At 28.5% G+C, this 18,281-nt stretch overlaps 3 protein-coding genes across 3 annotated transcripts; all 3 read right to left on the bottom strand.

The window, feature by feature from the left end:
• Positions 1-4,315: 4,315 nt before the first annotated feature.
• On the bottom strand, positions 4,316-4,696 carry LOC124916285 (copper transporter 2-like). Its single transcript, XM_047457011.1, has one exon. It carries the CDS (start codon positions 4,694-4,696, stop codon positions 4,316-4,318), a length of 381 nt encoding a protein of 126 aa, XP_047312967.1.
• A 4,516-nt stretch (positions 4,697-9,212) lies between these two features.
• On the bottom strand, positions 9,213-10,446 carry LOC124913653. Its single transcript, XM_047454062.1, has 2 exons — positions 9,778-10,446; positions 9,213-9,648 (listed from the first exon to the last, which is right to left on the bottom strand). The coding sequence occupies exons 1-2, from the start codon at positions 10,302-10,304 to the stop codon at positions 9,381-9,383; spliced, it is 795 nt and encodes a 264-aa protein (XP_047310018.1). The 5' UTR covers positions 10,305-10,446; the 3' UTR covers positions 9,213-9,380.
• A 1,497-nt stretch (positions 10,447-11,943) lies between these two features.
• On the bottom strand, positions 11,944-14,407 carry LOC124914884. The gene is made up of 2 exons (XM_047455505.1): positions 14,070-14,407; positions 11,944-13,992 (listed from the first exon to the last, which is right to left on the bottom strand). Exons 1-2 carry the CDS (start codon positions 14,349-14,351, stop codon positions 13,924-13,926), a joined length of 351 nt encoding a protein of 116 aa, XP_047311461.1. The 5' UTR covers positions 14,352-14,407; the 3' UTR covers positions 11,944-13,923.
• Between the last annotated feature and the right edge of the window lie 3,874 nt (positions 14,408-18,281).

Below are 18,281 nucleotides of genomic sequence, written 5' to 3'. Positions count from 1 at the left end.
CTAGGAAAACAAAATTGAGGTAAAATTATTGAAACAATTGAGAGATGATGATTTAAGTGTTAATTATAGTTACTTGTCTAATTAAAAGTTACACTATATATGAACTACCACATTGGTTGTAAGTTATTTGAAATTTTTACTTGTTTTTTATTTGAATTTGTAATGAATTAAGTTACTATAATATATTTTTATTTAATATTTAAATTTATAAAAATAAAGTAAATATTTTTTAGTTTATGAAATTATTGATTGCATGTCCGGACTAAAAAAAATATAAAAAATACCTAACAACAAACTAGCTCTAGTCATGTACTCATGTACTCATGTTTAATAGTTACTATTTTTTAAGATTATAAATTTTCAATAGGAAAAAATCATAAAATAAAAGAGGCCAAGCATGTAAAAAAGGAAATGAGCCAAAACATACCAAAACAATATAAATTACCAAACTACTTTAAAAACAAAATATTACTATTTTTTTTGTTACAAAATATATATATATATATTAATAAAGATAGATACAACCTTGTCATTCTATCTCCTATCCATCAATTATATTACTAAATTATTAAAATAATTTCTCCTTATTTCTAAATAAGTTTTCATATAAATTATTTTACCAAAAAAAATCACTTCTATTATTTTTTTATAAAAAAATATATATTATTTGAATAAACTAATGTAATTATTCAAATAAACCCAAGTCCCAACAAGACCTGAAATTAATGAAAGAAACCAAATGTTATAGATCTTTAATTAAAAGAATAGTATTTATGAGATTTCGAACAGTGGGAAGAATCACGCAGAGTAAGTAGCTTATTTAAATTGCATGGAAAATGGGACATTAATTGGTTGCCAACTTCGAAATCATCGAAGGTATCGATATATATATACAAAAATTTATTAATTACCATTTACCTCAATTAAAACATAAATTAATTATCGGTTTTAAATCATCACAAAATATATTAATTAATTGTGTACAGATTATATACTCTCTTTTTTTTTTCTCTTGTTTTACAAAAATACCTTTTTTCATATATAGAAATTGTTATATATTATTTAATCTGATAAAAAAATATAGGAATATATAATAAATAAATCAATTTTCTAATTTGGTTGTTATAGGTTGGCCGGACATTTTAAAAAACATTCTTAATTAGCCATATGTCCACTGGTGGAGATGGTTAACCAACAATATAGTTTTGTCTTAAATCAATTTTAATTACAATGATAATGGGACATGTCTTTTATTTACTATTACACTAACCTTGGATTATTTATAGAGTTTCAAAATTCAGATTTCTCTAATAAAGAAAAAGGTAAAATTGGAAGTTCATGATGAATAACTTATACCTTAATTACTTTCAATTGAAGCATATGTATTATTATTATTAATGGAGTATATATAGTAATCCTAACTAGGTAGTAGTTTAGAAAGAATAAAAATGAATGGAGTAGTAATAAAGTTGTTGTTTTTATTATAAAAAAAACATAATAAGAGGTTAGTTGATCCCTTCCTACCAAATGGCAGGGAGAGGGGAGCAGGACAGATGTAAGTGTCCAACCACTCAAAACCCCAACTTTTTTGTTCTTCTATATATATTCATTCATTCTTTCTTTTAATTTCCCATGATACAACAATATTACAATAGTAATATTAATTATTATTATTGTGGTTGATTGAGAGATAATTCAACAGGCGCTACAAGCAAATTAATTAGTAGTGTTGTTCAAATTTGGTGTATGATCTTATATATGGCGTCGGAGGGCAACAATTACCCGAAAAAAATTATGTTTTCGGAGTTATTCAAGGATACCAGTAATAGGCAAAATGAATCCTCCATATCAAGTTTGCCTGTAATTTCATCGGATAGCCAGCATCAAGAGCATGTAATTGATGAAGACGATTTCATGGCCGAGTTGACTCGCCAAATGGCTCATTATATGCTCGACGAAAACGTCGACCCAATTACAGACCTTCACACTTCAAAGGTATTATTTACTTATAGAAGAGTAATTTGACCATGGTTTAAGAATGATCAAATTACATTTTTCTAGATTGATTGATTGATGTTCTTTCCTTCAGAATGAGAATATTAACAGTACTGAATTAGCTATGTCAAACCAACGGCGACCAATGATTCAAACTAAAAAGAGACACAATTCTTATGGCGCCCGACCCAGCTTCTCGCCCGTTTCCTGCCCCGGGAGGTCTCCTCAACGACTTGACTCGGGATCTGGTATCAACTGTTGGGTGCACTTTTTGGGAGGAAATGGGTCAACAAACGGATCTTCTACTCGTGGTGGTACTGGTGTATTCTTGCCACGTCTTACACCCGATCCATATCATACCCGGAATAAAAGATCCGGTATCCTTCTCCCCTATTACTTACCATAATTATTATTTACTTATATACTTGGACTTAGACGGATCATGCAAAATATATAAACAATCTCAAATAATCCTAACTAATCAAAATAAATTATGCTAATTATATCATGGTTCTTAACTAACATTATTTGAATTATATAAACAGTGAGCGTGCTGCTCTGGATTCCTTAAAAATTAGTTGAGACTTGAGATCCACAATCAAGTCATATATTAAACTCCTAAAAACTAATTAAATATTATATGAGACACAAATATTTGGTTATTGTATTAAAAATCTGAATATTATATATTTTCATACAACATAATGGGTTCTTTTTTCTTTTTCATTTTATAAGAATTATGTATGGTAGTTGGTGTGGTTTAATTCGGTTACCAAATCTCCATCAGATAGACCCAACCTTGACAAATTTAGTTTAACCAGAAATTAATTAGTTGAGAAATATTATAGTTAAGTTTGATTTAACTGATTTTCAAATTCTTGTTTTTAAATAGATCCATGAATCATTTTTTAGGGATGATTATTTATAGTTATGTGAGAAGATAATAAGTGATTTAAGTTACTATATTTTTTTTTTAGTGAAATATAAAAACAAATTATTTAATTTTGTTTGCTAAGAGTAATTATGTATTTAGCTTGGCTTATAAGAATATACTTATTACAAGTATACAAATCTTTCTATTAATGTGGTAATATGACATTTGTTTTTATTGTTGTTGTTATGTAATTTATTTGACTAAAGATTAAATTATATTAATATTTAATTATATATATAAATTGAAATAGTAATGATTATAACTGATATCCACGCATACGGTCCAAATGGAAAATAAAAGAAAGTCCAAACTGCCTGCCTAATTTGTAGATAAGAAGAAATAGCTAGAGTCCATAAATTTGCATATTTATGTCCTTTTATTTATAAAAATGTCATTTTCAGCCCCCAGACTGACCATTAATAAACAATAGTCCCCAGATCTAGATCTCTAATAAGTCCAAATAAAGAATATTTCTTTCAATTTCTAATACAATTACATTTGAAAAAAAGAACAAACATATATATTAATGTTTTCTCTTTTTAATTATTTGTAGCAACAAGGCGTTGTTCCACTGTTCTAATACCAACAAAAGTGATGCAAGTCCTGCAACTCCATTATAGCAAGAATGTGGATGTTAACCCTAAAACATCAATATATTATAATAATAGACCAGGTAATTATAATAATATAAGATCTCTTAATCTTAGTTAGATATTAAAAACCGATAAAACTTAATAAAATTTACAACTAAATATTAAATTGTTCTATACATGTGCAGATACTCTACACTCACAATATTTGATGAAGAACTTGCGAGAAACACAATATCATTCCCGATATTTGAAAGAAATGATGTCCAACGAGCATCATCAGGACATTGGACTGCCTAAAGAATGGACATATTGATCCGATTAAGAAAAATTCACAAATAATAATTTTGTTTCATGGAGGATTAGTTATATATATATATATAGTCTATCTCTATAACTATAGAAATAAGACCATATATATAAAGCCTGCATGCCTCAAGCTACAATTGTGGTTTCCTTTTTCCTACCATGTATAGTGACGTTTCATTTAATCTTGAACAGAATTTTATTTGGCATAAAAAACTCTTGTAAAATGCAATAGTACTTAATTAACTTGATCAACTTTTTAACAAGGTTTGCGGTTATTTTGAATGAATTAAACTATTGATTTATAGTATGGATAATATTAATTGTGTTTTAATTTTAACACAACTATTCAAAACATGGCACTAATTAATGACTGATCGAGAGATTTATTTATAGTTACAAATTAACTAAGTAATTATAAGTTGGAGACAAAATCTAATTAACACAACATACACACGTACTGAAATTGATTCCCCAATTTGATATATAGCTAGCAATTGAGGGGAGGAATATCCGTGGGAGGCCTTTGGTAGGCTCTTGTATTAATATCTGAATAATATTTATCAAACAACCTGCTTCCAAAGACGAAGAATCCGACAGAGTAACCTGCGACAGCCACGAGCAGAACGAAGCCATCGAAGGACATGACAGAAAGCATGACCAGGTATGTCAGCCCCGTCCGCAAGCCATACATGAGGGTCTGCAAGAGGCCGGCTGTAACGTTATTCATGTTCTTGTTAAGGAGTCTGGCATGGGAAAGAGTTTCGACGATCATGGAGAGTGTGAAAACCCATAGCAAATGAAGTGCATATGATTTCAAACTCTCATGAGAAGATCCCCATGTTAGTACTAATCCACTCATATCTTTCATTTCTACTCTTTTTTTCTTTGCCAGTGGACTTAAATTATTTAGCTCTAATGAGTTAGGCAGTACAATTAATCACTATTTAAGACTTTCCATGCCACTAATTTTGTACTTCATGATTAGTCTACTTAATGAGTAAGTGTACTCCATATATAGCAATTCATTATAAGCTTTTGATAATGCACTATTATATTCACTTTTTCTTTGTTAATGGCTAATTACATTTTATTAATTTAGAAGGAAAAAGAAAGATGAAAAAGAGTGATGTATATCCTGTAATAGTTTCACCATGACAACCAACAAATTAAAAGGGTCCTGTTGGTGGTGAGGTGGCCAATGGAATGACATGTAACATTAATAATATATAATTAATTAAGTGTGACTCACAGTTACACTAATTAAGGGTTTCTTTAATTTATTTTAATATGATTTTATATGTAAATATTTGAATTAATTATTTGAGTCTAAGAAATCCAACACAAAATGAATTAAGTGATGAGGAGTGGGGATGGTTTGTGACAAACTAATTTTCTTATTTATGAATCACTATTTAAAATATGAGTAAGAATAGGGAGCGAAAGTTTTACTAGTAGCGAATTGAAATGGATGGGTGACTAGTGATGACAAAGTATAATTTTAAATGTTTATTTATCTCTTACATATTAATTAATAATTTCTCTCCCTTTACTTTAATAATAATTTATTTTTATTTTTTTAATCTTTATTAATAATTTATTTTAAATATTAATAGGAAAATAATAAATCAAATAATAAATAACAAATATATATTTTCAAATATATATTATATTTGATAAATATATATTTAAGAGAATAAAAAATTAAATATAATTTTTTTAAATTAATTATTTTTCTTTTATTCTAATTTTTTTTCTTCATATTTTATTTTCTTATAAGATGTATTATAAATTCAGTTAATGAACTCAAAATTTTATATATTATCATGTTAGATCTTTTTACCAATTCTTATTTTCCATATTAAGATTCATTTTTAAAATAAATGAATAAATAAATTATTAACATAAATAAATATATATATATATATATATTAATAGAGAAAAAAATAATTAATTAAAAAATTAAGAATTTTTATATTTATTTTATTACTCTTAAATATATATTTGAAAATATATATTTTGTTATTTATTTATTTTATTTATTATTTCCCTATTATTATTATTCTAAATTTATTTTAAATAAGTTAAATAATAAACATATATTTATAAATTAATAATATAAAAAAATTATTAATAAAAATTGAAAAGATAAAAAAAAATATTAATGAAATGAAGAGAGAAACTATTAATAAATATGAAAAATAAATAAATATTTAAAATTATACTTAGTCATGAGATCTAATCACCCTTTCACTTTCTACACATTCTCTATGAGTAAAATATTTGTAAATAGTTTTGGTATATAATTTTTTTTTATCTATAGTTTGTTTATCGCATCATAATCCCATCATATCATTATATTAATAAATTTAAAAAAAACTTGAATCCCGTGCATCGGATAAAAATATATTCAAAATATTATTTATCTATAGATATTATAGATAAAATTAATATTATTCAAATCTAATTAATTTAAAATTGCTTTTTAAAAAATAAGTTAAACTTAATGTTAACATATATTTTATCCTCTCGGCACCCCACTTAACCCCTCAATTGACCATCATCTTGTGACTTACATTTTTTTATATATCTTTTTTATCTCACCCACCAATTTTAGTCGACCTCAATTGATGACACATCTCTTATCTTTCGTCAAACTTAACCACCAATCTTAATTCTAACCTCACACTCGACAAACCACCCACCACTCACCCGACCTCCATTTTGGGACCTCACACTTTCATATGCTCGTTAAACTAACAACTAATTCCGACCTCACACTCAACAAATCACCCACCACTCGACTTTTATCTCATGACCTCACACTTTCATATATTCGTCAAACCAACCACTAATTCCGACCTCACACTCGACTAACCACCCGACCTCCATCTCGTGACCTCACATTTTCAAATGCTCGTCAAACCAACAACTAATTCCGGTCTCACACTCGACAAACACCCACCACCCGATCACCATCTTATGATCGCACACTTTCAAATGCTCGCCAAACTAACCATTAATTTTGACCTCACACTTATCAAACCACCCACCACCCGACCTCCATCTCGTGAACTCACACTTTCAAATGATCGTCAAACTAACAACTAATTCTCACCTCACACTCGACAAACCACCCACCACTCGACTTTCATCTCGTGATCTCATATTTTCAAATGTTCGTCAAACCAATTCCGACTTCACACTTGACAAACCACCCACCACTCGACCTCCAACTCGTGACCTCACACTTTCAAATGCTCGTCAAACAAATCACTAATTCCGACCTCACATTTTTAGATGCCTCGTATTGCGTCACCATATATTATAGTCAATAATGTATTATTGAAATTTTAAATTTGTATATTTTGGGATTCAAACATTGGTCTTAAGCATTAAATATAAACATTTTAACCGCTAAGATTGTTGAAATAATTTTATTATTTTGTGTATGTATATATATATATATATATTTTGTATTTAATATTTAAATGTATAACCAAAGATAAAATGTATTTATATAAAATTAATGATGAAAAATAATAATATATATATATAAGGTAACTAAATATATATATATATATATATATATTATTAAAAATTATTAATAAAATATATATATTTTATGATTAATGAGAATATATTTATATATATATATAATTAATGAAGGAAAAAGTTAAAAAAGAAAATAATATAAAATACATTTATAGTCTTTAAATTTTGAAACTTAATTAATTAAGAAAGAAAGAGAGTATGAGATTGGAGAGATAAAATATTTAGTACTTTTGACTTTAAATATCATTAATTAATTAATTATATATATATGTTTTGATTATTAAATTGATTCAAATAATTAGTAATGAATTGAAACACACTTTATTTGTAGTAGTCATGAAATAAATAAATAATTTGGAAGTCGAAATCGAAATCAAAGAATCTCCGATGGGTACATGAAGTCCTCTTATTCATTTGCAGTAGCAGCCCACTTACGGGCTTTGAGGTTGGTTTTATTGATTATTTTGAAAATTTATTATTATTTAAATTATTAAATTATTTATTTGATCAATTAAATTATTCATTTGATCAATTAAATTATTTTTACTTTAATTTTATAAAATTTAAGTTTTAAATATAAAAACATTGTAATAATTCAATAAATTAAAAATTCAAATAATGTACTAAAATGATATATTTTTTAATAAAACTCAAATAAAACAATTAACCAACAGCAACTCTGGGAGATAAAAGTAACATTTTCTCCACTCATATGTGTTTGGGACCTTGGGTTGTTTGTTTTGTATTTACTTTATTTTTTATAAATTTGAATAAAACATTCTAATTTAAAAAATTACAAACTCAAATAATCTATTTTTAAACTTGTTCGGTTCAAGTTATTGAAATAATTTAGAGAGGAAAAAATTGATGATTAAGGATGATTTTGAGTTAATAAAGATGATTTTTTAAAAAAAAAAAACTTAAATGATATTAAAATATATAAATAAAATAATAATTTAAAATGAAGAATATTTTAGTAGGTTAGTTAATGAATTAATTAATTTAATAGATAAAAAGAGGCGTGAAGTGTTGTTTGATTTTTCTTTTTAGTTACTTGAATAATCAAAATCAAGCAAACCCTTACATTAAGGAATTTTTTTAGTATGGTAGGGATGATTTTTTAAAAAAAAAAAAATTAAATGGTATTAAAATATATAAATAAAATAATAATTTAAAATGAAGAATATTTTAGTATGTTAATTAATGAATTGATTAATTTAATAGATAAAAAGAAACATGAAGTGTTGTTTGATTTTTCTTTTTAGTTACTTGAATAATCAAAATCAAGCAAGCCTTACATTAAAGAATTTTTTTAATATTTTTTTAAAAACACACGCAACCCTCAATTAACCAACATCAAGCTCTTTGAGACAACTCATGTCAAATGTGTTTATAGTCTAGTGGCATTATTACCCAATTCCTGTATTGGAACTTCATATGTTTTTTTAATTTGGAGTTGGTGAAACCCATAATAGAACGCAACAGGTAATAATAATATTTAATAATATAAACCTCCAAAAAGAAAAGCATTTGTCAAGTACTAGTTTGTACTACTAGTTGGGGAATTTAAGGACAAAACCTAGTTCCCACTTCCCCGTTAATGCTTTTTAAACTTTGGGGACGTTCGTGGATCTATTGCTCTCGTTTATGACCAGAAGCAAGCAAGCAAGCAGCAGCAGATGAAACCTCATACAAACAACAAAGAAGTAGAAGAAGAAAAGAAGAAGATTGTTGAAAGGGAAAACATTAATGTTGTTGAAAATTCTTCTATTCTACTATTGATTCAATTCAAGATATGCTGAATTAAGGAGTCCATAGGAAAATTCTATAAAGTAAATAAATTAAAACATCTTTCTGTATATTTAAATACCCTGCAACTCCATAAAAAGAAAGAAGAAAACATTCCAATTCCAATTAACTGTAATAACTAAACCCTTGTTGTTGTTGTTGTATCATCCATCCATCCATCCATCCATCCATATTCCATTCATCATCTAGGATCAGTTTTTGGATCCCAAGTTAAAGTGAAAGATCCAAGAAATGACCAAGGCAAGGACCAAGCAAGTAAGAATGGCATTCATCACTCTGCGCCCATGCCAGTAATTCTGTAACTCCAAAATAGGATCCAAATTCGCCGCCACCGCCGGAGCTAAATTTCCTGCCGCCCCCGCCGCCGCCGCAGCAGCATTAATATTGATGTCTGCCTCATTTATTACTGGTGGCTCTATCACAACATTCATTGCAATTGCCCCACAGATCTCACAGGTTCTACCAAAGAACAACAAACAAACAAACAAAATCATTCAGACAGACAGAAGTGAGATTTTGACAAGGAAGGAAGGAAGGAAGGAAAAAGAAGAGAATTTAACAAGACATGATGATGACTTGAGTACTCACGTATCTCCTTTGAGCTTGAACCATGCCTCAGCGCATTTCTTGTGACAATCCCCCAAATCGCCTTTACAGAAACAACCCAATTCAATACCAACTTCGTCCTCTTCACCCTTCTCCACCAATCTCATTTGACAAATCCTACATTCCCTCTTTACTCTCCTCTTCTTACTCACATGCACCCTCATCTCCAAATCCCCATTTTCCAAATCCACTTCATCAAACTCCTCCTCCGCCGCCGCCGCCGTCTTTTCTTTCCCATTTTTCCTTCTTGAACCACCGCTGCCGCTGCCCCCGCCGCCTCCGCCGCCGCCGCTCCTCTCCATCTCATCCGGGAACCCACATTTCTCTGGCGATGATTGCCACGACGGATGATCGTCTTCAGAATCGGAGAAATAACGGCTCCCGTCCGTCGTGCTCTCGCTCCCTCCGGCTCCGGAAATTGATTGACGCTGCCTGCGACGCCGACGCCTCTGCCTCCGTTTCTGCTGCCCCAATTCTACATCTGCTACTGGATCTTCTAATGTAGACATTTTACGAGATACAAGTGATCAATCACTTTAGAGTGGAGATTGAAAGCATTGCATAATCAAACCAAATAGAGGAAAAGAGAATGGGTTTCGACCATATTCGAAGAAGAATTAGAAAGGAAACATGGAAAATGATGAGAGAGACAGAGAGTTTGAGGTTGAACGGAAGAAGAAGAAGAGTTGCAGAGCTATATATGAGTGTGCAAATGTACATGGGGACTGTGATTCCTTGTCTGTCTTTTGTTTTTCTTTTCTTTTTTTTTCATATTAGTTTTACCTCTATTTTAATATGTCATTTACATATTATTTGCTATCAATTCTAATAAATTATTGACTAATATATAATAAATCTTGTGTTACATAGATTTATTATTCAAAAAAAAAATTTAAAAATACTTAAAAATTAAAGTAGAACATGATGACGATAAGTTATCAATTTAATACACATAAATTGATGACGATAAGTTCTTGACGTAATGTTTTATTAATTTTAAATTGATATAAGCTAAATGTTGACCCGAATATTCCGGTTTAAACATATATTATATAAATATTGCTTATTATTATATACCTAACCACAACAAAATATTGCATACGTTTAATGTATAGATTTTGTAAATTTATGTTTGAGATTGTCTTACGTCTGATATATACAGATAGACGTTGATTAAATGAAGTGGTTTAATTATATACATCCGTTAAAGTAATAGTGATTAACAGTTAGTTGACGCGTGACACTCACATAACCAATTAACAAAGTCAATCATACACATTGTTTGAATATGCATTCGCAAGAGATTTAGTTTTGATTTGAATTATTTGAATTTAATCTCTAATAAGATTATTTGAAAATAATTTCCTAATTATTAAAACTATGATTGTTTCGACTGCATTACATCAATCCATTTAGAACATCAATAATTTTAGTCTTTAAAAATTTCAAAAGAATGTACAATAGAACAAGTCTCAAGTCTGGACACAATATTGATAATGTTCAATAAAACTATTACATGTGCTTTTGAATGCTACCCTGAAATTTATTTGAAAGGGATATATTTCTTTTGTTAGTTATTATTTAAAAAAAAAACTAATATTAAATTTGTGGCTTTTGAGATAGACCCAACCTTCTAAGTTGCATATATATATTATGAAAGCTGCAACTCAAAAAGAAAAGCTGTTACTTTTTTTTGCCTCTACCAATCTTACATTGGAGTAAAGAAATAGTCACTGTGGTTAAATTTACTTGTTAGAAATGTGGATATTACTTGTTAGAAACAAATACATAGTTTGATCACGGTTGAATCATAAGAAATAAAAATAAAAAAAGTAATGTTTCCAAATTATGTAAAATTGTTTGTAAGAAGTAATATAATCTTGTTCCTAGTCTTTTTGTCTGCAAACTCGATCAACCCCACAAGCAACGACTGCTTTGTCTGTGACCCCCACAAATCCTTATGGATGAGTCACTCTCATTTCATTCTGGCACATTCTTCCCAACTTGGGGTGTCTTGCATTAATGTGCCTCAGTCACTTTCATGAATGTACCCTCTTCTTCTTCTTTTTTACATACTAGCTAGGGCTGGCTGGCTGGCTGGCTGACCAATGTTAGAAGAGAACATACACAATTCAAATCACATCAAAATCATGGAAATGTCATTAGTTTATATTAATAATAGAACAAACCTCTTTTACAAGGTTTTCATAACAGGAAAGAAAAAGTCTAAATTAAATAACATCCTATCTCAAGTGAGAAGATTCAACAACAAAAGCAGGTGGCATTGAAACAAATCTTATAATAGCAATAGGGATTATTAGAAAGAAAGAAGAAAAGGGATCATGCTGCTTGAACTTCTTCTGGTTTGGGATTAGTATTCTCTTCAACCACCGCTTTTATAGGGTTTGGTATATACTTCCAGCAACGCTTATGAACACCGCTAATTTTCTTTGCTGCTTCTGCCGGTAAACCTGCAGTTGGCATTAGTCATTAGCGTTAATACAATATTTCACCACAGGTCTTGTTTTTACCATCCAAAATAAGTTCTTCTTCAACCAGCTCATTTTCACATTTTGCACAAGAAACATGAGAACAAAGCAAAAGTATATAGAACTTGCAGAGATTTCTGAATGAAACAAACAAGTCCCTCATCTCAATACACCCAACAAAATGTTCCCAATTATTTTTTTTTGTGGAAGTTCATGAGAATTAATAGTGTCAGGTTAAGGCTTCTTGGCTTTGCCTTTGTTGATTGAGGCATTAGCTTTTGTGTGATTGGGCATAATATTAGCTTATTTGTGCTCTCATTTTTTCTGTGTGAATATCATTTTTTTAGTTTTAACCTTCATAAAAAAAAGTGAGTCTACACAAATACACATGACAATACATTGGGCTAAACAGGGTTGGATGTAGACATTAAGATTGGGGTTAACCAGCATACAAATGAGAGAGAAGTGTTTCCCCAGATATTCAACCAAAAATTATCCGATTTTAATGGTGGAAACAAACAACGACAAGTTCATAAACTTCATCAACAATTTTCATTGGACAAAAGGAAATAAATAGTTTAATGACTCCAACAAAACACAGTTCAGGTTTTAGTCAAGCTTGTGATTAGAACTAAGGCAGTCCACATCACTAACTATGTGTAAGTTTAGAATGATCTGAGAAGCAAATGAAGTAGTTAAAATAAGACACTTGTGGGTTATCCTTTTCAACAGTTTCACAGAAGGTGGCTATGGATCCATCAACCAGCTCCTAATGTCTTGTTTTTTCATTTATTTGTTTTCAGGGAAGATAACTATACCCGACAAAAAGCCACAATTTTCATTCTCAGATGAAAGACCCTTTGCAATTAAAGCTAGTAGAGTTCACAGTCAAATGGCTCCTGAACATTCTTAGAAGAATATTTTAGGGGTATGCTTTGGAAAATATGAAGTAAGAGGAGTAGCATGACACAGAGAATTTGAGGTGCCATTTCACCAACTAAAGTTTATCTTTATCCACAAAAGCTAAGTAGAACATGCATTGATTGAATTCAACTGTAAGCCTGTAAACTGCGAGCCTAACTGATAATTTCCCAACTGAAGGCGTCAATTCCAAACTATTTGAGCTTAAGGCGCATTCCAATTTGAAAACAAGAAGGCGGGTCAATTTCGCCCTTTTCCTCTTGTTTCACCTCCACAAAATATGCATCATAAACAAAAAGAGAAGCAAGATGTTCTGTTTGATTGTATTGCAAAAAGTCGGTTTCGTGACAACAATTTTAATACAGATTTTAACATTCCAAAGGAAAAAAGAAAGAGAATCGAGAAAGATAATACAGCCTTTCTATCACAGGATTTAGACCCTTACAACTTGGTTATGCTATTTTCCAGTATGAACTGATTCTCATATCTTTAATTTCAAGAGTTTATCATTCAAAGTTTTTCAGTCAGAGTGCATCTATAAATTTTGAAGTCATTCTACAGTAACCACTAAAAAGCAATTAAAATTTTCTGAACAATATTAACCTAATTTTGCTCATTCTCCATAACAGAAACCATGAACCACTCACATCCAAAAAATTTCCTCACTGACATTTCATCGAACACAAGCTAGGCAAACATGTAATAATAATAACACAATTCAAAAGATGTAAACGTGATACTTACCATCCTTATAAGCAAGTCCCCAAGCCTTTCCATGTCTACCATCCTGAAAAGACACCAAAATTGACAAATGAATATAAAAGAAACACAAAATGCACGCAAGACAGAGATAGATATAGAGACCTTGTAAAGATTGATTTTGGTTATCTCGTAAGAAACATTTTTCCAGTGTTTCTTGGCCATATGGTAACCGATTCCCCAGTTAGGAAGAAACTGAACAACCTCGATTAGATTCTTCGGTCTCTTTCGCTTCGGCTTCTTCGTGGCAACCTCTTCCAACGAAGCAGAAGAATCGACGGGGGCAGAACTACTGAGGTTTCTGAAGAAGTTGAATGATAATCTCCCCAAGGTGGGGGCCTTGATTATCATCGAAGAAGATGATCTCTGTGTTATCATACTCGCCATTTTTACTCTCTTCTCTCCCTCCGGCTACCGCAGCCTTGTTACACAGAAACAAACAGGGTTTTGTTTAAATTACTCATAAATAAAGGCCCTCACTATTTTTTTAGTAATATCAGACCCTCTAAGAATAAATATATAATATTAGAACTTACAACTTTGACAGGGTAAATTAGGTGACAATTTGTGTCAATTTGAGGTTGACGGGTTCGGATTGAAAGGTTAACGGGTTGAACGATACTAACATGAATCTGACTTGTTTAGTAGTTCAGGTCAAAATCTCTAACATGAACGTGACATATTTATTTGTGATTGATCTGAATCTAACTCGTTTGACCTAATTTACCTAATTCAACCCGAACCAAACCCGCTGAAATTAATTCACATTTCTCTGTTTCAAATTAAATTACATCAACACAAAACAAAAATAAAGTTAAATAAAAAATTCTTTTATAATTTTTTTTACAAAATAAAAGGGTGAGTTAATAGGATATAATAACACAAAACTCAACAAAAGAAATTTGTAAACGGATTATCGGGTCTACTTTAGGTCATTTCAACTCGAACCGATTTTGACATGTTTATTAATTAGATTAAACAGGTCGACCTGATTTTGATCCGAACAAAAAAATAAATAACCATAATCTGATTTTTCGTATTCTGTCCCGGTCGTGTTTTCTTGTCGAGTCCAAAATTACCCGCCTAAACTTCCTGTTTTTAGATGAAGCAATTGCGTACAAAAAGATTAACTAATTTTTTATGCCTCTGAAAAAGATTAAACTATTAAGTTTAGCTAGCTTATTTCATGTTAGTTAGTTATGTTTATTGGTAAAAAAACAACATGAAAATTTTGTGGTTAATCAATGGTTGATTATTTGTACGTTATTACTTGTTATATACTATGATTTTTCTTCTTTTCATGATGTAAGATTTTTATACAGTGGTTAGCCTTCCTCTTTTTTCTTTGTTAAGATTTTTTTTTGCTAAGACTTGTAATAATTAGACTTTCATCATATAAAGTTAGTTTAGGACATTAGGTTAAATTACATATTGTTTGTTTCGTTTATATGTTTCATTTCACATTTAAAAGCAATCTTTACGTTTATGCTTTAAAAAGTTACAAGGAGAGGTTGCTTTTTAATGAGCTAGTTAATTATGAAAGCAATGTTATATTTTTATTTAATTCATATTTAAAAAGTACAATTTAATCTTAATTTTGTAAATGTTTATTTTAACTATATCTTTAATTTTCATATTTTTTTTAAAGGGTAAAACTGAAGTATAGGGTTTTTGAAAGGAAAAAAAGTTGCCTTACTTAAAAACAGCCTCTATACTCACATTATAAATCGTTGTTGGAATTTGGTTTATTTGAATAAATCAAAATATATTTATACATTTGACAAAAGTTTTTATTTTTTAAATAGTTAAATTGTATTAGGATATAATATAAAAGCATTTTTAATAAAATAAACAAATATTATTTTAATATTTTATTTTATGAATTAAATAAGTAAGTATGAGATATACATATTAATATGTTTACAGCTGTTAAAAAACATTTAAAATAATATATATATATAATGATGCTTAATTTTTAAAGTGTTCGGATTGCCGGGTTGAGAGTTGTGGTTAATTTGGATATATGTGAGAGTAAATTGATACTTGGGTTGAATTGTGGGTTGACCCGTCCATAAAAATTTTATGTTAATATTTTTTCACGTTTTTTTTTTTTATTATTCGTGCATTTACATGCTAGTATACATAATACTATAATAGCACTGGGATATGATTATAAGAAAATATACATTTGATTATAAGAAAATATACATTTTATTTTCTAAGTATATACTTACTGACAAAATTAGAAGAAAGAATATGTTTTTTAATTAATGTTTTAGTCATTATCACGGATCTCTGTCCACCAAAAAAAATATTTATTGTAAAAATTGTGATATTATTTACTAATTTTTTTTATTTTTTATTTTAATTTATTATTTGTTTATTTAATTATTAAAATAAATAATAAAACTTATTTTTATTCACTCATTTTATTTAAAAAAATCATTATTTTTTAAGTTCACTTTAAGTTTAATAGTAGCATGAAGATTATTATAGTCATATCTTCAATATATATAAACATTTTATAAATGTTATATTTCTTGATATTCTTCATTTTTTGAACTCTCATCAAGGCCTTGTTCGGATTGGGGTTATTTGAATAACTTAGAGGGAGATTAAATTAATGATGGTTGATGATTTTGAAGAGATAATGATTATTTTTGGTAAAAAAAAATTAATGTGTATTGATATATATATAAATAAAATAAAAAATAATAATTTAAAATAGAAGATATTTTAATATTTTGGTTAATGAAATGAGCGATGTAATTGGAGAAAAGTGATTGATTAAAAAATTGATTGAGTATAAATTAAATAAAAAACCTTTATAAGAACAATGCCCAACTAAGCCGATCCAAACATTAAGGCTTGTTGGGCTGACATTAGTATTATTTTATCTCAAAAACTTTGAAAGGTAGATTTGGAAATTAATTATTTAATTTTCTCTATTTGTAATGTATTTTCTTTTGTGAGACAAAATATATATATATATATATATAAATGAATAATAATTCATTTAGGTAATATTTTGATTTTTTTTTAATTATATAATTTTATTTACATTAAATAGTTCAAATGTATCTTTAATTCAGGGTAGTTATAACTTTTATACAAACTTTAATTACATTCATATTTTTTTTAATTATAAATTAGTTGCACTAGTTATAACTTTTATGTAAACTTTAATTATAGTACATAAAATGCACATTACAATATATTTAGATTATATTATATAAATAAAAATATATTATTTGAAATACATAGTGATTATTCATTTATATTTGCATAAGGTTTATAAAAATTTTATTTGTATTTATTCGTTAATGTATTAATTGATTCGTTAAACCCATTGGCTGAGACCAAATAAATTTATTCGTTAAACAAGATTATTCATTTATCAAATATTTATTTATCGAAATTTAACTGTTTGCATTGAACTTGTTCAATAATTCATTGACCCTCCAGCTTTAATATTATTAACAATGCACTTTCCTCACTATTTAGCACCCTAGCTAGCTAATCACCATAATCAATGATTGCCATTAGCCACCTCACATTATTGACCAAGAAATTGCACCTCTTCTTACCGTACAACAATTTAAATCACATTAATTTGTTTATACATACATACCTTTTGTTTGTTTAGATATACACAGTGAATGTGTGCCAAATCATTTGTGTTCTCCTATGATATATTGTGATAAACATCAACAATATAATACATCTAAAACCAAATATTACTTTCAAATCTTAAATTAAATTGATTGAAACATACCTTCATTATTCATTCATTTCGTTACACTTACATCCAAAGAGATAGAGATAAAAAAGTTTTTATATGATCCAATTAGTGATGCATTTATTTTAAATAACCCCTTTAACCATTTTAGAAACACTTGTATAAGAAGCATTTATCCTTAATTTAGTCCTTCTTAATTATTATAAGATTGTAAAATATAAAGGAAGCTTCATCATATTCATGAATAACATAGTACTTTGAATCAAAGGATAGAATAGCTATAACCCATTCCTCGACTAAACTCCAAATGTCTAGGAAACTGCACAATTTAATTATTGCCATATGTATAAAAAAATATACAACAAATATTTAATTTAAATGACATTCATTCAATTCTTTATTATCAATAACATATCTTAAATAACGAATTATATATACAAATTATGTTGATTAAATCATTAATTTACCAAATTTAAATTATTGGTGATATGACAAATCCGGACAATAATATAACCTTGAACGTGTAAATAAATAAATAAATAAATGATTTTGGATAGAGAGAGAGTAGAAATTGAAAT

This window comes from Impatiens glandulifera, chromosome 9, assembly GCF_907164915.1.
Source record: "Impatiens glandulifera chromosome 9, dImpGla2.1, whole genome shotgun sequence".
Classification (NCBI taxonomy): Eukaryota; Viridiplantae; Streptophyta; class Magnoliopsida; order Ericales; family Balsaminaceae; genus Impatiens; species Impatiens glandulifera.
The sequence above is the reverse complement of the archived record's forward strand: the minus strand, read 5'-3'. Positions and strand labels throughout refer to the sequence as shown.

What these genes read in the sequence shown, in the direction of transcription:
- LOC124916285 (XM_047457011.1), bottom strand. Translation starts at nt 4,696, where the DNA reads ATGAAAGATATGAGTGGATTAGTACTAACATGGGGATCTTCTCATGAG.
- LOC124913653 (XM_047454062.1), bottom strand. Translation starts at nt 10,304, where the DNA reads ATGTCTACATTAGAAGATCCAGTAGCAGATGTAGAATTGGGGCAGCAG. An exon ending in TTCAAGCTCAAAGGAGATAC is followed by an intron (nt 9,649 to 9,777) that starts GTGAGTACTCAA and finishes GTTCTTTGGTAG; the next exon opens with AACCTGTGAGATCTGTGGGG.
- LOC124914884 (XM_047455505.1), bottom strand. Translation starts at nt 14,351, where the DNA reads ATGGCGAGTATGATAACACAGAGATCATCTTCTTCGATGATAATCAAG. An exon ending in CCAAAATCAATCTTTACAAG is followed by an intron (nt 13,993 to 14,069) that starts GTCTCTATATCT and finishes GTGTCTTTTCAG; the next exon opens with GATGGTAGACATGGAAAGGC.